This window comes from Pavona decussata, unplaced genomic scaffold (genome assembly GCF_977016875.1).
Source record: "Pavona decussata unplaced genomic scaffold, jaPavDecu1.1 SCAFFOLD_468, whole genome shotgun sequence".
Taxonomy (NCBI): Eukaryota; Metazoa; Cnidaria; class Anthozoa; order Scleractinia; family Agariciidae; genus Pavona; species Pavona decussata.
This window is the reverse complement of record NW_028145806.1, coordinates 526,541-553,066: the sequence shown is the minus strand read 5'-3', so window position 1 is coordinate 553,066 and position 26,526 is coordinate 526,541. Positions and strand designations below refer to the sequence as shown.

The 26,526-nt window shown below is 35.9% G+C and overlaps 3 protein-coding genes across 3 annotated transcripts in view; 2 read left to right on the top strand and 1 right to left on the bottom strand.

Moving 5' to 3' along the window:
• Positions 1-26,526, top strand: part of LOC146450314 (uncharacterized) — a 108,752-nt gene that overhangs the window by 13,177 nt on the left and 69,049 nt on the right. The window lies entirely within an intron of this gene.
• Positions 1-26,526, top strand: part of LOC146450320 (uncharacterized) — a 141,118-nt gene that overhangs the window by 83,720 nt on the left and 30,872 nt on the right. The window lies entirely within an intron of this gene.
• Positions 115-10,565, bottom strand: LOC146450322 (calcium-activated potassium channel slowpoke-like). The gene is made up of 9 exons (XM_085100461.1): positions 10,221-10,565; positions 9,265-9,367; positions 8,384-8,479; positions 7,029-7,115; positions 5,604-5,645; positions 4,600-4,891; positions 3,773-3,903; positions 3,035-3,229; positions 115-2,162 (listed from the first exon to the last, which is right to left on the bottom strand). Exons 3-9 carry the CDS (start codon positions 8,462-8,464, stop codon positions 1,938-1,940), a joined length of 1,053 nt encoding a protein of 350 aa, XP_084956587.1. The 5' UTR covers positions 8,465-8,479; positions 9,265-9,367; positions 10,221-10,565; the 3' UTR covers positions 115-1,937.

Genomic DNA, 26,526 nt, shown 5'->3' with positions numbered 1-26,526 from the left:
GGGAAATCGATTTTGGTTCGAGTTAGCGGGAGTCGACTGTATCTAAAAAGTCTCTTGTACGAAAATGCACCTGAAGTCAAGCATAAAACATAAAAAGCATAGCAACAGCCATAATTACTTCTAAACCAAATATAATTTATTAAAAACACAATAGCAGAGTACAAACTCGTGAAAGTATACAGTCTATGTTGCATTTATATTAAATAAAAATGTAAAACTCTTAAAAATGATTTCGTAATTCTATCGATATACCTATTTCTCTTCCTTGTTCTTATATAACAAATGCACACAATTGGCTTATTCTGAAGCCCTGCCTGTAAGGAGGTATGGCATTGCTAATGGTTAGTTCATCTCTTGGTGAGTTTACTGGTAATATTTCAGCCGACAAACTGTAACGTGTAAATTGTACTAACCTTCTGATTCTAATCGGTACATGTAAGTGTAAGGATTAACTTGAATGAAACTCAAAAATGGGCAGTAAGAAATTTTAACTTTCACTACAGTTTTTACAGTAAACCACACCCTAAGGAAAATGTTTTATTACTGCCTGCACATTGTTTACAATGCCTGGAAACATTTCCACAAGGAGCAAGATAACTAAAACAAATTTCTTTTTTCAAAAAACCTGTAACGTCCAGGACGCCAGTATAATCTACGCACACAACTTTTCGAAGACTGAGCCATTTAATGGCAGAAATTGATCTTTTTATTTTTAGAAATTTACACATGTTCCGTTTTCGGATGCTTTGTTATAAAACAAATATATACAAATAAATATTGCAAAATAAATGACAATATAAATAAAACCGTGCAAGGCTTCTCTCAATCAACAGTCCGGCCTTCAAAAGCATAGTATAAAACGTAGAGTGCATTGTAGGTTTCATATGTTCATTGTGAACTTCTACAACAGAATACTGTACAACTTATCTATCTGAAGTCTTCCTGTTTTGCAAGAAACAGGGAAGAAAATAACAAGAGGCAAGGTACAATCATACTGCCATCCTGTTACATAGGTTCTCCAATAAAACAATTCCAACGCCAACATGCCAGAAAAAAACTTTTCTCCTTTTCTTTTCTATCTTAATTTTTACGTTATTGAAGCTTCAACTGTGTCAAAAAGTCCAAACTCTACGACGGAAATGATCAAATTTAACAAATTATCTTATCGCTAAAAATCCCCATAAAAAGTTCAATTAAGGATTGGCTTAATTTCGAAACGATTATATTATGAATGTCCTTCGCAGTTTTAAGAAATTATGTGCGATGTGACAAGTAAAACTGTACACACTCGATTGAAACGTACCTTGTCCCGTAAAAAGTCTGAACGACAAACCTGATGAAATTATGGGATGATCTACCCAGCATGCACCTATTTCGTGTTTTTAATAGAAAGGTGCAAATGTTAAGAGGAGGAATGTAAATAAGCTTATAGGTGAAACTCTTCCCAAAAAGCTGTTGGTTCCTATCCTTCATAATTTATACATTCTACCTTGACAACGTTTTTTTAATCGAGTGTACATTAAAGTGGTTTGGAAAGAGAATTCGGAGGAACATTTGTCAAATTCCGAAATTACATGTGATATTCAACCAGATTCTGCGGAGAAACAAGTGGAAACTCTACCACGTTGCTGTGGAAACGTCAATAATTTATTTCTCGAAATACTCTGGGGGCCCGGTTGTTCGAAAGCCGATTAACGCTAATCCCCGATTAAAAGTATCTCGCTCGTCAAAAATGTTTTTAAGGGCTGCTTTTAAGCTGAAGGTAAAGAAAAGTCTAAATCAAAACTGAAGAGGAAAATATTTTGGAAAATTGCTTATTGATTAGTTTTAAAGCTCGAATCAAAGTCAGTCACGTTAACCCAGGATTTGCTTAATCGGGCTTTGAACAACTGCGTCTAGAACAATTATGTGATACGAAGCGCATTTAACTGTAGTGATTACGATTTGAATTTCTCCAGCTGTGGATCCGAATGCGCCAATACGAACACCAAATCTGTTTGTTGGAGCTCAAAGTGATACGGCGGTGAGCAGATCACGTATCGGTTGGATGACGGGATACCAACTTGTATTTTGTGACTGTCTCGGAACCGATACAGACCCAGGCAAATCATGGATGAGGTCCGCAAAGCGTGCAAAAACATATCGCCAAACTTGCCTCCATCCTGGAAAACGAAATGAAATTTGCGTCAAAACAATGAAAAAGGCGGAACAAAGTAGACACAAATAATAAATTGTGGTTCACCAGTGGAAAATACAACAACAACAAAAATAATAAATAAAAATAAAGAAAGAATAGAAAGAATTAAAAAATTTTCAAATACTTGTGAAATGTTCGTGGCTAGTCTGATGCGGCGTTTCACAAGTATTTGACAATTTTTCAATTCGTTATTGTATAAATTTCAATTTGTGTACGTGCAGTAGGGAATCCTTTTATGCAGTATAGCCCATTCCCCCCTAGCCCCCTTACCGTTGGGGGTTCTGTCATTGAAAGGGTTGTAACCTATAAGCTTTTAGGTGTCTATATCTCTGAAGATCTTTCATGGAACGTACACATAGAGCATGTAGTCAAAAAGGCCAACAAGGGTTTGTGCGCACTGCGCGCGCTTGAGAAGAGTGGCCTCAATATCATGCAGCTAGTGCAATTGTACTGTAGCATTGTACGATCTGTACTAGAATATGCCTGCCCTGTTTGGGCAGCCCTGCCAAAGTACTTAGACGACGCTATAGAATCTGTACAAAAAAGGGCCCTACGCATCTTTCTGTCGAACTGTCACTATGACGATGCCCTAATTCAATCTGGCATCACTGCCCTTTCCAAGAGAAGGGAGGAAGCTTGCACAAATGTTATTAAGCGTAATTGTCTGTTGTCTCCTGTCCTCAATTTAAAAGGGAAAATAGACGATAATGATATCGAAGTTTTAGCACACTTGAACGTTATTTCTACTTTTCAAACTAACATTTAGAATTTTGACACTATTTCCAACAATTTGACGTCAATTTGTTGTCGGAGTAGAGGTTCCCTTTCAAAGCTTACCCCATACTGTGCTAGTGGTCCATCAAACAACGATATTTGCACAATTTTGCATCGACTCCTGGTGTCTGCGGTTTGTTCAGCATCCAGTCCTCCCTTCAGTCCATCACCTTCGGCAATGTGTTCTTCCAAAAACTGGTTGACCCCACCGGTTACCAGATTCCGAACCAAGGTCAAAATGTCTGGGTTGAAGTATGTCTATGATGGAAAAACAGAAATCCATCCAAAATTTAACAACCATTCTTCTAGCAGTTAAGCTAAAATGGGATTTCAGAAGTTTTCCAGGGAACAGAAGAAAAATGCCAGGAATATAAAATCAGGTATAACTGTAATGGCTGGATATAGAAAACCAGTATTTAAGGAATAGTAATAAGAAAATCAGCTCAGAAGATCTCACTTATCAATAATATAATTTACAATTATTTAACGAGCGCGCGTTGGATATGATATGATTGATAGCCAACGAGGCGCGTAGCGCCGAGTTGGTTATAATCATCTCATATCCAACAAGCATGAGTGCAATAATTGTTTTATTAAACACAATCAAGAGATATTGCAAGATCTTGCTGATTTCGCTTTGCAAGAACAACCCGAAGACGATATAAGGGTCTCTATATCTCGGGCATGGTATTATGGCTCATATACCATGGCCGCTAAGCCAATCAAATCCCATAAATAGCACTACACAATTCAATATAGCTGCAAATGCTGTTTAAACTTCACTTATCAATGCGAACTCACCGCACTCATAAGCGAGTCCAGCATGGGCACTGTGAAGGCGGTTCCACAAGCAAATGGCTGAGTCAGGTAAAGCTCTTGGTCTTCGTCATCAACATCGTCAATATCCAAGTACTGCACATTCTGGTCAAAGGCTGAACACAAATGCAATAGAAATAACTAAGACTGTTCGTAGCCCCCTATTTTTCCCCGTGGCGCTTAGTTTGAGAGATGGAGATCATGGGGACTGTTTCTCAAAACGGCCGAAGGGTTTACAGCTACGAGGAATATTTTTGGGGTAAGCTAGACCAACGTTTTTCTTTTCAGGCTTGTACTATGGCCATTACTGATATTCTTTAAATTTATGTGATAGACGAGAGAAACATGTTCTAGCCTTAGTTAAGAAGGTACTGAAAAACATTTGTCCACAATTTTTTATTAATTATTTTAATCTCAATAAGGATTGCATCGAAAGGACTACTAGAAAGAGCAACCACATTAGACTATCGAGAGTTAAATTAGAGTTAACAAAAAAGGTATTTTTCTATCATGGCGGCATGGTTTTTAATCAAAATTTGTAGTTTTGTAGATTTTTAATAGTTTTGTATTTCTATCATTTTGATGTGTGTGATCTTTTTAGAATTTCTTGAATTTTTAACATTGTAATTAGGGCTTCCGTTGGTAACAGTAATTTTGTTTTTATAATTACTGAAAGAATTACCCTGTTTTAAATAAAAGTATCTTCTTCTTCGTTTTTAATTACACGCCTTAATGAAGTAAACAGTGCATCAGTGACAGCATAGCTTCAAAGTGGCCTATTGCTGAAGTGAGTGCAGGATGGTGCAACTCACCCACTTCCGTGATGATAGGAATATTGCATCCATATGCCGATCCCCTTCTCTCAACCACTGGTCCTTCACTAAAGTCAAGCCCGGTAGTAAAAGCATTGCGTGTACTTTCACTCAACATTCCAACTGCATCATCAAACGACATGGCTTTCAAGTTTAATGACGCCAAAATCGATTCCTTGTCGGCAAGCTTCGGGTCGTCAGCTTTGCTGGCGGTTGAAGGCGAAAGGAAAACGACCATGTCCGCTAGATTGGCATTTACAGCTCGGAGATCTGCTCGGCAGAACGGAGAGCCCTGTGACATGTAAGACAAATAAAAGATTTAGCAGTGAGTAGTGACAGGCATCAATAACGTAATACCTAACAACTTCACACTTGATAGACCGTAAACTGCCGCTTACAATCCCCCCCCCCCCCATCTCTCCTTATTTAGAGTGATATTAAAACCAAGAGACCTCATAGTCTCTTGATTAAAACACTTTCACAGAACTCTGTACTACTTCAAAAACAAAATTGGAAAAAAAGTATCTTGCAGAACAGTAAGTTTGTTACTCCCTTTTTATTATTTACTCTTTATATAACTACGGTATAACAATAAAATATCATTAATTTCAATGTTCTACTGTAGTATTACTGTACAACATTTTTTAATTTTGTTCGAAATATTGAAATAAATTCGATTCATTATGACGTTTTTAAAAAGCTTACTTAAAAACCCAAAAAACGTATTTCGATCATCACTGCTATAGCTCGTTTCGAAACCGTTTAGTTTTTTTATTCCAGTTATAAGCCTCCTCAGATATAAGCCCCTCCGTTTATAAGCCCATCTAGAACCCCTTACAAAGTTGTATAAGCCCAGGGGGTTGTAAGCGGCAGTTTACGGTATCTCAAAATCAGTACAGTTACTGCATATGTTGCATGTCTAAATCCGTGCCAGAGCACTCTATAGTAAAAGAAAAACATGAAATATGAACTCAACAGAATTTAACGCATAAAAAACAACTTACAGGTAGCACATACACGTCTTCAAAGTTACACAGTTGATGCCACTGAAACAAAACAATATGAACGTTTTAGACACAGGCGCTAAATAAACATCGAGAGCATTCTTTTGGCTGCTTTTTCACAATGGAATTCCTTGGAACAGACGGAAATATTGTTCTTCTTGGTGGTATTCCATATTAAGAACAAGGGCCCAGTTGTTCAAAGGCCGATTGAGGTAATCTTGGGTTAGCACGAACTCTGATTCAAGCCTAATTACTAATCAATGATGATTTGTCAAAAAGATTTTAGTCTCTCAATTTTGATTTAGACTTTTCTTTTAATAGTCTTCAATAGCTCAGTGGTGGAGTATTCGAACTCGTAATTGGAAGGTGATAGGTTCGATACTTGTTGGGAGAACTCGGATTGTTTTTCCGAGTATGTCTGTCACACTGAAGCAATACACCTTTTTCTATTATATTTTTTAATGTAAATGGTTAATTAAATTAAATTTTATACACAACGCCATCAGCTTTGCCGATATTGTTAACTGGTTTTGTTTATCATGTGGAAATAAATCTTGAGAAAATGCCAAAATTGAAATCTTTGACATCATTACATTTTGTTCATCTTGAACCGAAACGAAAACAGTGATCATAATTTATGTGAGCAAGTGACTAAATTTATGAATTATTTTTTAACATATGAGCTTTGAGACAAATCCCCATCAAATTATACACTTTCATCTTAACTTAAACGTCCCAGTGGCGCCTAAACAAGACTAACGGTAAACATTCACCGCTTTGCTTTAATTCTGTTCATTTGCGCAAATATCAGTACACAGGGAATAGTGAAGGTTGTTAGAAAAAAATGTTCAGATTCTCCCTACTTCCTAACACGAAATGGCTAAAGGAAACCATAGTATTCATTTATTAGATCGCTGAACTGGAATGAACTGAAAAGGAGCATTCTGATTGCTTCCATAAGAGGTCTGAATTTTCCTATACGGATTACGGACCGCTGAGATGGAACACTTGCAACACAACGTACGGTCGAAAGGAACAAAGTGTTTCAATTTTGACAAAAACAAAGCAAAAATGTTTTAAATTAAACTTATGAGGTAGGAGCTATCCAAACCGTCATGTCAGCTGAGCAGTGAAAAGTCCTTCTTGCACTTGCTTGCTTTTTCTCGCACTTCTTGAACATAAAAAGATTCACGCGAAATAGAAAGCAACAAGCGGGAAAGCCTCTATAAAAACCTTATTGAACTAGCTTGTTCGGTCCGTCTGGGGAAAATTTTGGTCTCGTCCGCTTTTTGTTTTTGTTTTTGTTTTTTTGTTTTTTTTTTTTCTTTTTACGGACCTCGCCCTATAATACTGGCTCACTAACACGCAAATTAGGCAAAACTCGCGAGTTTCAAAAGAAACCAAGGATAAAAGGGTACATTATACCTCTCTTTCAATGTAATCCTTATTTCCAAGAAACACAATCTTTTTTAGTTCTGTTTGTAGCAGATTGCTGGCTCTTAATGGTATGACCTGTAAAGAAATGTTTAGTATCAGAGAAAACCTCACTCCCAGTGACCTAAAACGTTATAACACATGCATAAAAATTTGTCCTGAGAATGAAAAGGGGGAAGCTGACGAACAAAACAGACATGCTACGACATAAAACCACAAATGTTATCCCTTTCGCAAAATCAGTGAACAGTGTGTCTTTTCTTAAAGGAAAGCATAACATAAATTTCACAAATTCTCAAATTTCCCACTGTGGGAAAATTCTACAAGAAAATAGGCAGAGAGAAAGCAGCAGCAAAATTGTGACATGTCCATACTCATTAATGTGGTGGCCGCATATGGTAAAGACATGATGGAGTGTCAAAAGTCAAGAACCTTCCAAATTGCGCTTAAACTCAATGTTTTTAAGAGGAATTTTGCAGCGTGAAATGCTTACCCAGCCAGATGAAGTAATGTTCAATAATAACTTAAATTCTACTCAGGCATATTAAGGCATGGCCAAAAGCCTAATTTGCATAAAAAACAGAAAACAATCATAACATTTCGTACATTACACAAAATAATGTCAAACTTAGCAGTTATATAAAACTTGAAGACCTTAACTGATTTTTGCTTCAAAGTGACGAGCATTTTGATCACGTGATCTGTAAATGATCATTGATTGTTAAAGATCTTCTAAGCCAAATGGGGTATATGAAATGAAATAGAATTAAATCTCTTTTGGTGTCACACGTTTACATGCCAAGGGCTTGAGATGAATTAGCCTTGTTTGCGTGTCCACATTAAATAACAGTCCTGCAATTAAGGGAAATAGGTCACGTGACATTAGAAATGGCTTAATAACTTCTAATAGGAATGAAAGGTACCACCATACAAGGCTAATTAATAATGAACTTGAGTAGTGTAATAATATGACACCCGAAAATGTTTGATTATAGTTTGTTTTATATACCCCGTTTTACTTTAAAGATTTTAGACGTTAATCATCATTTAATGGTCACGTGACCAAAATGTTCTACACTTTAACGCAAGAATCAGTTAAGGTCATCAACTTTTATCTAACTGCCAAGTGCGATATTTCTTTGTTCAATCTATGAAATGTTAAGAGCGTTTTCTTATTTTATGCAAATTAGGCTTTTGGCCATGCCTTAATATGCCTGAGTAATACGCGATTTTACTCACTTTTGTCACGCGTGATAACCTCTTAGGGCGGGACACAACATCGTTTTGGATTTATTCATTTATTTATTTATTTATTTATTTTATTAAGACTATAGAGCACAACTTACCAATGGTCTCAATCCCAGCAAAGGTGAATCCTTTTCATTGAAAATGCAAACAAGAATGTGCTGCGAGAATGTTATCTTCATGGCTTCCTCACGTGTCTACAGAAAAGAGAAGAGATAGAAAATGTTATTGCAGCAATCTAGAAAAATACCTCACGAACTTGTCCCCAGTCTTTCTCCCTTCCTGGGGCCAGAAAGAGGTGAGAGCGTGGGAACAAGCTCAGGGTTAATTCAGTAATCAGGATCCACAAGTTAGTTTCCACGGTACATGCATGATGGATCTTTGCGGGAAAACAGAAGAATCGTACTTGATTAATGGTTTTTTTTCCAAATGAAACTGAATTGTCCACAAGCAAAAATCACAATTAACTGCAAAAACTGTTTCAATTTCCTGACTGGTGATGAAAAATTTATATAATCCCATCGACCAATTCACAACATTTGTTGATTTTCCCAAGAGCCAGCAAAAACTAAATATCCTGCAAAGGTGCTGTCGATCTGAGATCACGGAGACGTAATGGAAATGCAACAGAATGAACAGACCAGTTAATACCGCCCGCCAAGACTGTGAACACGAATGACGATGATGATGGTGGATAGATGGATGGATGGATGGATGGATGGATGGATGGATGGTTGGATGGTTGGATGGTTGGATAGATGGATGGATGGATGGATGGATGGATGGATGGATGGATGGATGGATGGATGGATGGATGGATGGATGGATGGATGGATGGATGGATGGATGGTTGGATGGATGGAAGGATGGATGGATGGATGGATGGATGGATGGATGGATGGATGGATGGATGGAGGATGGATTTGACCATTTTTGGGGGAATAAAGGATATTAATGTATCCTTTGATTCACCATAACATACCAACAACTGATCTTCAAAGCTTGTCGGTTCACACCAGTAGAATGTCCCTGAGATATCAAAACAAATGTTCTTTTCATTTGCAAGTGACTGCTGTTCTTTCAAGCTATAACGTGACAAAAAAAACTGTTAACTTTTATGTGGACGTAATAAGTTTGTATTTATTCATAAAATAACGGAGGAAAATTTTCCCTTTAATTCATAAAATTACAGTAACTCTCAATCTGTCAAAGCGCATACTCCGATTAAAGGCTGTTTGTTTGTCTGGTTTTGTCCTCGTTGTTGTTTTGATGCTATTGAGTTTTCTTAGTCTGTTCTTCTTGTTACCTTGCGAATAATGAATTATTGATTGTGGTTTGGGGGTCATTTTATACTGCTCTGTTGAAAGGTCAGGGAAAGTTGTCTAGTCACACCCATTAGTAATGGATGCAATGGATGTAAAGCAACAAAACACTTTAGCGTGGTTTTCAATTGAGTGTCGTGTAACCAAATTAGAAACACCAGTCATAGTTAATTCAAACGGGTTTGGCTGAGAAACGAAAATTTAACCACTAAGTACGGACGAACAACATTCTTAGGCCTCGAATCTCATCCAATTGAGTAAAGTCCCTTTACTACATGTAAATCTGGTGCAGGGCAACCTGCACCGTTTGCAACGTCTAAAATTATTGGTTGAAAGAACAAAAGAACGAATAACAGAACAATGCTCATACCGTAGCCTCTAATGAAAACAGAGCTTTAGGAAAGGTGTAGGCCTTTTATTTTGTGCTGAAGGTCTGACTTTGGGAAAAGTCAATTCTATAAAACAAAAACGTAGTGGAGAAGTACGTCCAGCAATTTTCAAGAACTGTACCCATAAACCTGACAAAATTCAACGAATTTTCATGAGAGCAGCTTTCCTCAAGATTTTACGACAACAATAAGGAATTGCATAAATAATGATGCCAACGGAAACTTACGCTTTAAGCTTGTTCAGAACTTTGTAGGTGCCTTGCTTATATTCTCCATCACTTCTTGGAGCTAAAGGAAACTGCAGTTTGGCACCCACTGTTTTGACTGGTAAAAAAAACAAACAAGGATTTCATTAGAGAATGAAAAACCAGCCAACAGTACAAATAAAGGCATTGAATGCTGATAATACATGAGCGCTGCATGAAAGGGAAGAAATATTGTTGTGATAATCAGCTACAAAAGATAACAAAGCCATTGAGTTTACAAGAAATGTAAACAATTTACCCACTTACGATGATTATAAGAGGGTTTTTCGTTTGACCTTGAGATATAGTTTCTAAGTGTTCCTTTTGTTTAATGTCACTTGCAATGAGATCAAAACAAAGCCTGGTTAATTTTTGTGAAAAAAAAAGGTCTCAAATAGAACGATTTGACCAACAAAAAATGTTGGGATCGCCAAAGTCAGATACAGAGGAATTCAAAGGAACAAATGACCTCACATAAACACCAATACCTCTGATAGACCTGGAATCTGATGACTTACCAGCCCATATTTTATTCATATTCATGTTTCATTGGCTGGCGGTAATTTTTCGTGAAAGAGTGTTATAAATAAAGATTTTAAAATTTAGCTTTAAATCTAATCATCTCTCTGCTTCAGAAGGTTGTGCATATACAACTTTAAGGCCTGGTAAGCTATCAGGACCTTATTCGAACCTGGTGTTTATACGAGTAAATACAGCCTTTGCACTTCCTTATTATCTGCCCCTGGCTCAGTCTTTGAGCATGAAACAAAACCAGTCCAAGATTTTGTAATATAAAACATCAATGATAAGTTACTATTAAGGTCGCTGTCCATTTGTTAGAACGGTCGAGCAGTTGTACAGTTTGCAGTTTGCAAACAAATCGGTGCACTACACAATACAACATTCCTTCGAATTCCCTCAAAATGGTACATGTCAATTCACAATGTACCACCGTGAAGAATTTACACAAACAGCCATTCATTTAATAACTGATGGACCCATGTTGCTGGCCAGTTCTAAAAAATAGAAAGCGCCCACGATTATCATAAACCAGCCTTCATGTCCATGAGACTTAGTTATGCTTTAAGAAAATACTTCCTTACATAATTTGCTCATACAATTGTGGTCATCATAGTTTAATGCTTTCCCCAGTTTACTGTCCTTTGCTCTTTGAGTATCAAACGAAAGAAGATAAATTGAAATAGTTAATTCCGGTGCAGTTATTTATTTTGGTGTTCCTGTGGTACAGTTGTGCTTACGCTCTTACATTTGCACATGATTTTCACAAGCATACGCATTTTCTGAGTCCCAAGGTGCTTCCACAACTAAGATCTGACTCTTGTCTTTGCCACGTTGCCAATCTACAAAATTCAAAGAGAGTGGGACACTTTCTGATTTGGAAATGTTGTGCCTTGGTGAGACTAGTGATAATAGATGAGATGACGAGAATCATGATCCCCGGATGTGGCGGCAACTTGATCCTCATGGATGAAACTGTAACTGTGGGTGATTAGATGGACTGGACTGGACTGAACTGCTGTCCGCTGGACAGAAGATAACAGAGAAACATTTCTTTGTCTGGTTAGATATTCGTCGTCGGTATTCAAAGAACAAATGGTTTCGTTTCTTCAAGGAATTTCAAAGTGATGAAAAACTTAAACATATGCGATTATGTCAAGGGAAATGTACAAACTTACAAACCCTTTCAAGTTGAATTATTAACTCATTCAAGTAACTGGAATCAAAACATTTCCGTTCATGAAGAAATTTCAGTAGAAAAAATAGCGCCTTGGAAGCTGCAGATTGAACGTTCACAGGTTACGGTACAAACCGCCAACACAAACTCCAATAGCAGAACGTCATTACAACACACGCTCGAATCACAGTTACCAGCTTCAAAGAAACAACATACAGACATGAAATCATTTACCCTTTTGGTACCAACTGCCAAGGGCATTCCAACTGCGGCACAAAACTGTTTCTGATAAGAATCGCGCTGTGATCATTTCCAGTTTATTCAATTCTCATGGGCTAGGCCTGTTCATGTTTGATACTTGAAGTAGCCGACAAAAAATACTGCTGCTTTCTTCAAGAGTTAAACAGGTCACAGTAAAGTAAAATTCATATGAAAGCGTCTCCCTCGTTGCAAAAACAAACACTTTTGTAGAATTTATTGTTATGTATCATTGTGCCTGAGCCCTGGTGAAAAACCTCACAGGATCTTCAAGGATCTTTGAAGATCTTCAAAGACCTGCTAAAGATCCTCAAAGACAAAGATCCTCAAAGGATCCTTACAGGATCTTTGAGGATCCTCCAAAGATCTTTAAAGATCCTGTATCTGCAAGATCTTGAACAAAGATCCTTAGGGAATCAATAACGATCTTGCAAGGATCTTACAAAGATCCTTGTAACGATTCCTGCAAAGATCTTTGCAAGGATCCTTGAAGATCCTCAAGGATTAAATGAAGATCTTTAAAGAATCCTTAAAAGATCCTTGTAAAGATCTTGCAAAGATCTTTGCCAGGATCCTCGAGGATTTAATGACGATCTTTGAAGAACCTTAAAATGATCCTTGTAAAGATCTTGCAAGGATCTTTGCCAGGATCCTTGAGGATTTAATGAGGATCTTTTAAGAATCTTAGAAAGATCCTTGTAAAGATCTTGAAAAGATCTTTGCCAGGATCCTTGAGGATTTAATGAGGATCTTTAAAAGATCCTTGTGAAGATCTTGCAAAGGTCTTTGCCAGGATCCTCAAGGATTTAATGAGGATCTTTGAAGAATCTTAGAAAGATCTTTGCTAGAATCCTCGAAGATTTAACATGGATCTTCCATAATTTATCAGGATCCTCAAGGATTTAATGAGGATCTTTGAAGAATCTTTAAAACATCTTTCAAAGATCTTTCCCATGATCCACCAGGATCCTCGATAATTTTTACATTGGATGTCGCTTAAAGATCTTAAATAGATCCCTGTAAGGATTTGAAACGGTAGCAAGTCTCAGCCAAGAAAATTAGTAACACATTGTGAAGAGCTCAATAATTTATTGAACACCATGTTGCCGTGCAAAAGACAAAACTTGCAAAAACCGAAAACAAAAGTCAATAAGATGGTATACATTAAGATGATTGCACTTTACAAGTCAAGCTTTCAGTCAGCTGATTGATCAAATTATATCAATAACCTGAAGATTAACTACAGAACTAAGTGAACTTAATGAAGAAGACAAAAATGTAGTGAAAAGCAATAAAAGAAGTCATATTCAATTTCATAATTGAGCTGGTATGATAAAAATCCTACATCAGAATCTCATAGTGCATTTCAGAGTCACACGACTGTTTCACTGGTGGTCTGTCATAAATGAAAATTGCGCAATCACTCTTAATTAAGCCCATCCTAACCAATGAAATTGCCTCATTGTTTTTTTTTAATTGCATTCAGCACACTTGGCACTGACATGAAAGCTACCAAATTAAGATTTCAGATGTTAACCAAAAGGTTACCTGTGAAGAGTTTCAAAGTTAACCTTGAGTTCCACACAGTCTGGAAAGATTAACCTGTTACCAACACATGGTACATGTATATTGAATCTAATGATCAGGGCTGTCATTAAGTTGTTAGCATGTGGCATTAAGCTTCTTACCTGTAACAATCTTGTCAATTTCTGACTAAAATGATCCTTCTACCATCAGATCAACTGTAACATCAAGGTTCTTTCAAGGATATTCAGGCCTAATAGGTGTTATGGGATAGGGCCGTTAATGACAGCCCTGATTTCATCAATTATTACAGTTACCCTTCCCATGGAACACATGCTAATTTAATCATGTTGGTAGTGCTTAAACACAGGACTAACATGACAAAGATGCAAGGCATCCATAGGAAAATAATTACTTTAGAAAAAGAAAATTAAAAAGACAAATTTGTTAATGTTTTTTTTTTTAATAAGATCTTAATCAAAATTTGTACCGTGATCTTACAACCATTCTGATTAAGGTCTTACCACTTTACAATTATTATCTTGGTAAGATCTTAGCATAAATTAAGAATGACAGTTTTAAAAAAACAGTTCTTATGAAGATCTTGAAAAACAAAAACAAAAACTTCTTCTTTGGTTCAATTCTTTATTAAGATCTCATAATATCATACAAGAATCTTGACAGGATCTAAGAATAAATAAACATGCCCGCAATACTCTTACACTGACTGTGATTATCTCTTTACTTGTATTGTTATTAACAATAAAATTTACTAGTTGTTTGTTGTGACATCTTGTACATCTTAATACTGTTTCCTTCAGTGTTCTAAGTTGATAAACGCAATGTAGACATGTGTGTTTCTAAACAAATGCTTAAAAAATATGACTGTTAAGACTTACAGTGTGCAGTTTACAGATTGTATTTGCATAAAAAAAAAAAACTAAATGCACGGTCCTACACTGAAACTCACTTGTGAAAACACTATTACTTACAAACCTTCTGTGATGAATCTCAACTCCATTTAATGCCAAAAAGAACAAAAATGCTTTGAATCATAATCCCTTCGACCTCCATGGATGATGTTAGCTTTTAAAATGAGCAAGAAAACGTGGAAAAACGTGGAATCGCAGCAATACCGGCAGCCATCTTGGATTTCATTCAGACTGCGAAGACTGGGCACCATTTTGGTCAGCAGTTATGTCATTGCAGGCTCGGAGAAAGACCGTTTCAGGGATTCAAATCTATACAGCACACATTTCCTCTGGATTTTGCCTCTGCTACGCTAGAAAAATGATGGTTTCAAGTAGCAAACTGTGGACAACCACTTTTAAGAAAGAGGTAAGTTTCGACACCAATTATTTTGTGAAAGAGTGCATGAAAATGTGTGATCGTGCAAGCGAATTATAGACAACGTGCATGCATATCTGCTTCTTGAAGATTATTGAGGTGGTCATTCCCTATTTAGTTTTTATATGAAGCCTTTGCAAACGTTTTTACGCAGTCATTTGTAGCCAGGTTAATATCATGACAGAGTTGGTATAAGCTGAAGACTTGAGTCATAGATCTTGATTTGGCGTGAAGATTAATTTACGATCTTCGTGCATGGAGTGTACAACTGAAGGCAGCAACTAACAAAATTGTTACTGGTGAGAAGCTCACTGTAACATTGTCTAAAAAGTTAAAGGCAGCTTAGTGGTCACTGTGATCACTCAGAAGAACTGATTAAAAGTGCACAATTTTCTGTTTGACGGTAGATTTTCATCTCGATCCTGTCTCCATTTTGTTGTCAAGGTTGTCAGACTCAAAACTGCAGCTTCAGAGTCAAGTCACCAAATCCTGCTCAATAAAGTCACTTGTAATTATGATACTTGGAGTCTATTTTGACTGATTTAATTTTGTTGTGAATCATGACTTCTGCTACTTCTACTCGGCAACAATAATACTAAATAAAAGTTTGTAAATGCAACTTGCATAATGGCAGTATTTGATCAGTTCTTGATTTCATAGTTGAAAACAGCAAGCAATATAAAGGGAACACTAAGTAACAATCCTTTATTGTTTTTGATCAATGCAATCATTTTTTCTTATAATAGGCTTTAATGAACATGTCAAAGCTGCATTAAGAATGGTAATAATTCACACATTGTAAATGGTTCAGCCTACACTCTGGAATTTTTAATTGGCTCAGAGAAACTTTCAAAACATAAACTGAAAAGTGGCATTCGTTTGTCACTTTAAAGCTGTTTAAGAGACAGTGATCTTAATTTTCAGTTCACACAATGATGATGTAATCCTGCTCTTCAGTGGGTTGTGGCTTAATCCAGCTACATGCGCATTCCATCTCCAACATTTGAAAAACAATTGTTTTTAGTTGCTTCACTGAGTATCTCTTGTATGTTGGTGCCATTCTTTTGATTTTCACTGAAAAGTTGAAAGACTCTGCTCCCAAACAGTATAAATTACTGGCCCACTGGCCTTAGTGGAAAGTCTACAACAACTCTCAATAGCTGTTGAAACGCTACTCCCCTTTCCTTTGGGTCAATGTTGTTTGAGCAAATTAGTGTGCACATCGTCATTGCTTTCATTGGACTTTACTTAGGAGGAGGAGGAGGTAGGGAGACACTTGTAACAAACAGTGTTTCAACATTTTGATGCCAATAGTAAGCTGCTGTCAGCATTTGCTCAGAGACAAATAGTAGATGGTGACTTGACCAATGGGGGCATACACTAAACCTTAGTTAATAAATTATTATTGTTCTAATATTGGTACATATGTACATGTAGCTTTTTTTAGCAAGGGAAATAGCGTAAAAAAATGATATCTTGGTTTTTATTTTTAGTTTTAATTATTTTTCTTTTTTTCTCCACAGGGGCCATACAGGATAATTTCAAGCTTTCATGTTTTCTTGCTTTTAACATGCAACTGGAAGGACTTATTGGCTTTTTTTGTTACGTTTTTTAATGTTATTTTTTTATTTTTATATATCTGTTTATTTTACATTAACACTAAAGAACATTATTGTACCAGTGGAAACCAAGCTCTTATCCATATGTACACTCTGTTAGGTTGCTCTTTCTTGGGAAAATAATACTGGCAAATAATAAGTCTCAGGATTGTTTAGAAAGGCTTTAAAGCTGCCAGGTTAATTAAGTCAAATAGATTATTATAAGTGCTTCATTAATTGATGCAAATGAAAGAAAAAGTTACATGTAAAACTTTGTCCTAGTCTAGGGAACATTTGTTGGTAAAGGTTTGTTTCTGTCACTCTTTTGTGAATTACAATATTATTAGAATAGTGCTGTTGATCTTGTGAGCATGCATCACAAGAACTTGAATACAATCTTATGCCTTGTAAAAAAAGCCATAATGGCATTGTAGATGAAAGTTTCCATGTTAACTTTGAAGATTGTTGTGATAAATTTATTTCACATGAATAGCTAAGATTTATCAATAAAAGGTTATCACACTTATAATTATTTATTTTTCTTGTTTGCTATGGTTTGACAATGCCTCAGCCTTTGAATTGAAGTGCTAGAAGCATATCCAGGTATGTGTAGGTTTTGCATTTTAAGCAAGCTGTGATCAAACTCTCAGGAACACATGATTCTAGGTTATTTGAATGAACCATTGTAGGTCATTGCCAGAAATGTCAGGGCAATCCAAAGAAAATAAAAAACATATACACTCCAGGGTTTTTTTTCCCTATTTTGCAGCTTGCTTGGTAAACAAAATCAAATCTTGGCCCTTTTTGGTAAGATCGTGACAATTTCAAGATCTTGGTAAGAAACTTATAAGACCTTGCAAGATCTTGGTAAGAATCTTATATTAAAATCTTTTAAGATTTTGGTAGGAATCTTATAAGATCTTGTAAGATCTTTGTAAGAATCTTGTGAGATCTTGTAAGAGCTGAATAAGAATAAGAATCTTTTAATCGTACAAGATATACGAATCTTTTGAGAAGATCTTGTAAGGTTCTTGTAAAATTCTTATTTCTTATTAAGAATCTTCATAAGATTATTGAAGGATACTTAATGAGGATCTTTTTTTCAAGATCTTAGGAGGATCTTTGCAAGATCTTAGGAGGATCTGCATGAGGATCTTAATAAAGATCTTCAAGGATCTTTGAAAAGATCCTCAAGGATCCTTCATTTTCTTGCCAAGGTCCTCAAGGATCTTTAAGGATCCTCTAAGGATCTTCAAAGATTCTTGAGGATCTTTGAAAGATCTTGGGAGGATCCTCAAAGATCCTTGAGGATCTTTGCAAGATCTTGGGAGGATCCTTAAAGATTCTTGAGGATCTTTGAAAGATCTTGGGAGGATCCTTAAAGATTCTTGAGGATCTTTGAAAGATCTTTATGGATCTTTGAAGATCCTTAGAGGATCCTTAAAGATCCTTGAGGATCTTTGAAGATCCTTAGAGGATCCTTAAAGATCCTTGAGGATCTTGGCAAGAAAATGAAGGATCCTTGAGGATCTTTTCAAAGATCCTTGAAGATCTTTATTAAGATCCTCATAAAGATCCTCATGCAGATCTTTAAGGATCCTTAAAGATCCCTGAAAGATTCTCACCAGGAAGAGGCACGCTGAGGAAAATGTCACATAGTCGTAACTTCTCAGCTCTTTCTGGCTCGCTAAACAATCCTACAAAATCATTTGGGTGTCTTTTTGCCAAAAACTGATTGAACATGAAATTACCAAGTCACGGTACGAAATGTTTCCATTTTTGAAGAAATTTCTCTTCAGGAAAATACCACTCTGGAAAGCTGACGAGAGAGTGTTTACATCAATGATTAAAACGACGAAATTTAAACAAGAGGCTGTATTCATAATCGTACAGATAAAGACCAAATAAAACGTCTGAGAAAATATGAAATGTAACCATGTGGGCTCTTCAAGATATAAGAAATTTTTTATGCCTGGTTGAAATGTTCCATTGGTACTCAAAGAACGCAATGTTTCGGCTTTCTTCATGGAAATTTATATAGAATTTAAAAACACACGATTATATGAAGAACAATTTCCAAACTAATTTAAAATCCGCCTTTAAGTTAAATCATTAACTGATTAATCTATGCCAATTCTATGGATCTATGAAAAGGCGCGGAGTTTCTTGTTAAAATATAGGTACACCAAACATTCATTAGAATTACTTTGCGTGTTTCAATGCCCATAAGAAAAATATTACATAGTCGTAGACTCCAACTGCCTTCTCGATTCGTTTATGTTCGCTAAACAACACTATAAAATCATTTGCGTGTTTTTATGTCAAACCGACAAAACATGAAATTACCAAGTCATGGTAACGAAATGTATCCATTCACGAAGAACTTTCTCCGGAGAAAATTTTAAAATTACAATCTGGAAAGCTGCCGAGAGAGTGTTCACATCAATGGGGGCTTTAAGACACCTCGACGGCAACGCCAACGAAAACGTCACTTGAAAATATAACTTCGCGTTTCTTGCACTACTTCGCGATCATTCCAATTCGATCAACTTGTACAATGTGGGCGATCTATTGTGCTATTGGAACAGAATTGGTATGAACGACGTTCAAGTTGAGACAGAGGATTACAAATTCACCGTCCTTTGCTCATATTCTTCACACAACCTTAAATTTAGTAATTTCACGTAGTTTTTTGCCAAGGATGACCAAGAAATGTGCCAAAATTTATAACACACGTGCAGGGCATTGTTTTGCTCTTTTAATCTTATTGGTTTATGACGTTCTTGTTGCCGTCGTCGTCGTATCTGCTTAAACTCCCTAATGATTAAAACAAAACGTCTTTTATGGGGTTACAGTACAAAACATCAACACTCACATTAATATCAACACATCATTACAATGCAGACACGAAGGATATTACTAGCACAGAGGACACAAGATACAGACATGAAAGAATTTACTCTTTACAGCTAGGCACATTCCCGCGGTACGGAAATACGGTCTCCAAAACAAATTTTGCTATGGGGTACCTTGTGTTCCACCTTTTCAGTATTTTAAAGGATATTTTTCTTTACAAAACATCAACAATCACTTTAATACCAACACATAATTACCATGCACACACGAAGGACATTAAGATACAGACATGAAATAAATTACTCTTTGAGTACCATTAGCTAAGGACATTCCCGCGCTACGGAAATCCGTTCTCCAATAATAGTTTTTCTATGGGAAACCTTGTATTCCATCTTTAAAATATTTTGAAGGGTATTTCTCTTTACTTAAGAATGAATCCTAGAAAAATTGTATATTTCAAAGGTTTGTTTATGATATTTCCTGAAATCATAATCAGAACATGAAATCTATCCCTTTTTAAAGCCTTGTTTTAAAGCAAGATATTTAAATAATAGGCTATATTCATATGTACAGATTGAGAACAAATGAAACGTCTTAGAAAATTTGAAATGTAACCCTGTTGTCTGGTTAGAAATTTGCTGTCGGTATTCATAGAACACGTCGTTTTGGTTTAAGCTTTCTTCAAGGAAATTGATGAAGAACTTAAAAATACACTATTACATGAAGGAAAATGTACAAACTTATAAAAATCCCTTTCAAGTTGAATTATTAACTAATTCAAGTAAGAGGAATCAAAATATTTCCGTTGTCGAAGAAATTACACTAGAAAAAGTACCACCTTGGAAGCTGCAGATTGAACGTTCACAGGTTACGGTACAAACCGCCAACACTCACTGCAATAGCAAAACGTCATTACAACGCACGCTCGAATCACAGTGACTAGCTTCAAAGACAAAACATACAGACATGAAATAATCTACCCTTTGGGTACCAACTGCCATGCACATTCCAAATGAAGCACAAAACCTGTTTCTGATAAGAATCTCGCTTTCAGCTTTTAAAGAAGCCTGGTCGGAGATTATTTTCCCTTCATCAGTTTGTTATCATTTCCAGCTTATTCAATTCTCATGGGCTAGGCCTGTTCATGTTTGATCACTTGAAGTAGGCGACAAAAATACTGCTGCTTCATTGAAGAATTAAACAGGTGACAGTGAATTGAAATTCAAAACAAAGCGTCTCCCTCGTTTTAGAAACACAAATACTTTCCTAGAATTTATTGTCGTGTTTCATTGCCTGAGAAACGCGCTGAGAAAACTGTCACATAGTCGTAGCTCCTCGGCTCCTTCACGCTCGCTAAACAATCCTACAAAATCATTTGCAATAGCGTGTTTTTATGCCAAAAGCGGATTAAACATGACATTACCAAGTCATGGTACGAAAATGTTTCTATTTGCGAAGAAATTTCTCTGAGAGTGTTTACATGAATGATTAAAACAAAGAAATTTTAACAATAGGATATCAATAATTTTACAGATTGAGAACAAATAAAACGTCTATGAAAATTTAAAATGTAACCATGTGGACTCTTCAAGGTAAAACAGATTTTTCATGCCTGATTGGAAATTTTCCGTCGGTACTCAAAGAACGCGATGCTTCGGCTTTCTTCATGGAAAGTAATATAGAATTTAAAAACACTATTATATGAAGAAAAATGTACAAAGTAATTGAAAATCTGCCTTTAAGTTAAATCATTAACTGGTTAATCCATTCCAATTCTATGGATTTATTAAAACGCGAGGAGTTTCTTGTTAAAATATAGCTACACCAAACATTCATTAGAATTAATTTGCGTGTTTCAATGCCCAAAAGAAAAATATCACATAGTCGTTGCCTCAAAAATCCTTCTCAGTGCGTTTGTGTTCGCTAAACAATACTATAAATTAATTTTTGTGTTTTTATGTCAAACCAACAAAACATGAAAGTACTGAGTCATGGTAACGAAATGTATCCATTCGCGAAGAACTTTCTCAGGAGAAAATTTTAAAATTACAATCTGGAAAGCTGCCGAGAGAGTGTTCACATCAATGGGGGCTTTAAGACACCGCGACGGCAACGCCAACGAAAACGTCACTTGAAAATATAACTTCGCGTTACTTGCACTACTACGTGATCATTCCAATTCGATCAACTTGTACATTGTGGGCGATCTATTGTGCTATTGGAACAGAATTGGTAAGAACGACGTTCAAGTTGAGACAGAGGATTACAAATTCACCGTCGTTTGCTCACATTCTCCACAAAACCTTAACTTTAGTAATTTCACGTAGTTGTTTTGCCAAGGATGACCAAGAAATGTACCAAAATTTATAACGCACGTGCAGGGCATTGTTTTGCTCATTTGATCTTATTTTTTTTATGTCGTTCTTGATGCCGTCTTCGTCGTATCTGCTTAAACTCCCTAATGATTAAAACAAAACGTCTTTTATAGGGTTACAGTACAAAACATCAACACAAATTAATACCAACACATGATTACAATGCCCACACGAAGGACATTACTAGCACCAGGGACACAAGATACAGACATGAAAGAATTTACTCTTTGAGTACCAACAATTAAGGACATTGCCACGCTACGGAAATCCGGTCTCCAATAATAATTTTTCTATGGGATACCTTGTATTCCATCTTAGAAGTATTTTGAAGGGTATTTCTCTTTTCTTAAGAATGAATCCATAGAAAAATTGTATATTTTAAAGGTTTGTTTTATGATATTTCCTGAAATCATAATCAGAACATAACGTTTTACCCTTTTTAAGCCTAATGTTTTAAAGTAAAAGATATTTAAACAATAGGCTATATTCATATGTACAGATAATGAACAAATGAAAAGTCTGAGAAAATTTGAAATGTTACTTTATTGTCTGGTTAGAAATTTGCTGTCGGCATTCAAAGAACACGTCGTTCTGGTTTAAGCTTTCTTCAAGGAAATTCATGAAGAACTTAAAAATACATTATTATATGAAGGAAAATGTACAAACTTATAAAAGATCCCTTTCAAGTTGAATTATTAACTCATTCAAGTAACTGTAATCAAAATATTTCCGTTCACGAAAAAATTTCAGTAGAAAAAATACCACCTTGGAAGCTGCAGATTGAACGTGCACAGGTTTCGGTACAAACCGCCAACACTCACTGCAATAGCAAAACGTCATTACAACGAACGCTCGAATCACAGTTGTTAGAAAGACAAAACATACAGACATGAAGTAATTTACCCTTTGAGTACCAACTGCCAAGCACATTCCAAATGCAGCACAGGACCTATTTCTGATAAGAATCTCGCTCTCAGCTTTAAAAGAAGCTTGGTTGGAGATTATTTTCCGTTCATCAGTCTGTGATCATTTCGAGTTTATTCTCATGGGCTAGGCCTGTTCATGTTTGATCACTTGAAGTAGCCGACAAGAATACTGCTTCTTGCTTAAAGAGTTAAACAGGTCACAGTTAATTGAAATTCATATCAAAGCCTCTTCCCCGTTTCAGACACAAAGTTTACACTTTTCTTGAATTTATTGTCGTGTTTCATTGCCTGAGAGACGCGCTGAGGAAAACTGTCACATAGTCGTAGCTTCTCGGCTCTTTCAGACTCGCTAAACAATCCTATACAAAATCATCGCGTGTTTTAATGCCAAGGACTGATTAAACATGAAATTACCAAGTCACAGTACGAAAATGTTTCAAATTGCGTAGAAATTTCTCTTGAAAAAAATACCACTCTGGAAAGCTGCCGAGAGAGTGTTCCCATCAATGATTAAAACAAAACGGCTTTAACGGGGTTAAATTAAAATGCGTCAACACTTTACTGTAATATCAAAACATCAATACAGCACACGCTCGAAGCACAAGATACAGACATAAGGAATTTACCCTTTGCGTGAGGACTGCCAAGGAGATTCCAAATGCAGCACAAACCCTGTTTCCTTATACGAATTTCGCTATCAGGTTTAACCGAAAGCCTGGTTGGAGATATTTCTCACTTCATCTTTTGTGAAAATTTCCAGTTTAATCTCTTGGGCTAAGCCAAAAGCAAGTAGTCGATAAGAATACTGTTGCTTGCTGTAGTAAAGAGTTGAACAAGTCAAAGAGAATTGAAATTCATATCAAGGCGTCTTTCCCGCTTCAGGAACACAAAATTTGCATGTTTCGTTACCTGAAAGACACGCAGAGAAAAATGTCACATAGTCGTAACTTTAAGGTTACCGTATACCTTTGGAGGTGGTTCACGTCCAAGCGATATAGCGCCTACGTTTTAAACTGTAGATACCCAAACCCCTATATTAAATTAAAGCTTATAGAGCTAGCTATCAAACTATACCAAGAATTTTGAAATAAAATGAATTGTCGAGTTTTTCACGACCTCTAAATGAGAGCGTCCGAATCACCTTTTGAAAGCTACAAGTCAAAGCGAATTTTGTTTTTCGCTAATTTAATTTGCTCCTCAGTTTCCGGACCGAAAGCACTACAAACACTTTTCTGTGTTTTTCCATATTCAATTGTAGTGAAAAGTTACAGAACATTTTGATCGTACAAAAGTCGCTCTCAGAGAAAAAATATTTTAAAAGAAAAATCCGCAGACATATTTTTGTTGTTTATATGTTAAACTAGCTAGCGTCCAAATTTGAAGGCAAACGAACAAATTCCCTTTGAGTTTTAGTTCTTTAAAGTGTCCCCTTCAAGTGCAAAAATTGATTGGAGTAAACAGCGCTAAAAATTCGGCAATTCGATTTATTTCAAAATTATTTGTATATTTTGATAGCCAGCTAGCTCTATAAGCTTTAAATTGATATGGGGGTTTAGGTGTCTACAGTTCAAACCGGACGCGAGACACCTCTAAAGGTATCGGCTCTTTCAGGCTAGATAAACATTCCTATCAAATCATTTACGTCTATTTGTGTGTTTTGATGCCAAAAACTGATAAAACATGAAATTACCAAGTCACGGTACGAAAATTTTCCATTTACGAAGAAATTTCTTTAGAGAAAAATACCGCCTGAAAAGCTGCCGAGAAAGTGTTCACATCAATGATTAAAACAAAGCCGCTTTTGCGGGGTTAAAGTACAAAACATCAACAAATAATGCACCCACGAATGCCAAGGAACAAGCTCACAAGATGCAGACATGAAACAATTTACCCTTTGCGTGCCGCTACCAAGGACATTCCAAGTACACACGCTAGATCAGTCATAGAAGAATTTACCTTTTGCGTATCAACTACTAAGGGACATTCTAAGTGCAGCGAAAACCATTTTTCTTTAAAGAATTTGGCGATGGTATACCTTCTATTCCATCTTCCAGGTATTTTAAACATTATTTTTCTTTGTTTAAAAACGAAACCATAGCAAAATTGTCTGTTTCAAAGATCGCAGTTAATTTTATTCAATTGCAACATAGGGGATGTTTTATTATTCACTATGATATCTCCTGAAATCATGATTAGAAGATAGCAGCTTTCGCCTTTTAAGGCTTGGTCTTAATTTTTATTAAATTTATTATTATTATTATTATTATTATTATTATTATTATTATTATTATTATTATTATTATTATTATTATTATTATATTATTATTATTATTATTATTATTATTATTATTATTATTATTATTATTCATCTATGCCAGCTCAATGGCGTACACGAAGAGTTTGTTTTTAAAATATGGAAAAGCTTAACCGCTGTTTCAGGCAGTCGTTAGAATTAATTTGTGTGGTTCGATGCCGAAAGGATATCCAGAGAAAAATCTTGCGTATCATCGTAGCCTTTAAAAGCCTTCTTGGCTCTTCTCGGCTACATAAGGCTCGTCAAACAATGCTAAAGATTCATTTGCATGTTTTGATGCCAAAAACTGATAAAACATGAAATTACCAAGTCACGGTACGAGAATTTTCCATTTACGAAGAAATTTCTTTAGAGAAAAATACCATCTGAAAAGCTGCCGAGAGAGTGTTCACATCAATGTTCAAAACAAAGCCGCTTTTGCGGGGTTAAAGTACAAAACATCAACACTCAATGCACCCTTGAATGCCAAGGAACAAGCTCACAAGATGCAGACATGAAACAATTTACCCTTTGCGTGCTACTACCAAGGACATTCCAAGTACACACGCTAGATCAGTCATCGAAGAATTAACCATTTGCTTATCAACTACTAAGGGACATCCCAAGGGCAGCGCAAACCATTTTTCTTAAAAGAATTTGGCTATGGTATACCTTTTATTCCATCTTCAAGGTATTTTAAACATTATTTTTCTTTGTTTAAAATCGAAACCATGGCAAAATTGTCTGTTTCAAAGATCGCAGTTTATTTTATTTAAGATAGGCTTTTGATATTTCCTGAAATGACTTGTAACCATGTGGACTCAAGAAGATAAATTAATTTGTTGCTCTGATTAAAAATTTTCTATTCGTATTCTTATTCGTGTACTCAAATATTTTGGCTATAATACTATAGCCTTCTGCAGGGAAAGTGATGAAAATTCTAAAAATGCACGAGGTTACGTGACTGAAAAAAAAAAAAATGGCAATGATGTTTATTCAGTGATGTTTCATAGCTGTGATCGATAATATAATAAGTAGCTGTAAATGTATTTTCATTGCCCGTGCAACGGACATAATTTCCAACTAAAAAGATGATTCCTTTTCATTTGTACACGCCTAGTGGCTTATTTTTATTTATACAGGGTCTCTAAAACTTCAATTTTTCTTAACTGGGATTTTTACATCAATACACGCAATTGTTTGAACGTTCGTCGTTACAATTATCTCACTTTTATTTATCGGAAGCTAATCTAATCTTAAAGCGCTGTATTTGCGATGTCTGATAGTTAAAAGTTTACACAATAATTTACAGCGGCACCCAATGTTTCTTTTCAGTAGAATGACTCATTACTTTTATTTTATTTTCTACACGGTTTGTCCCATCTTAAAGACTTTCACTTATAGGTATTTATTCC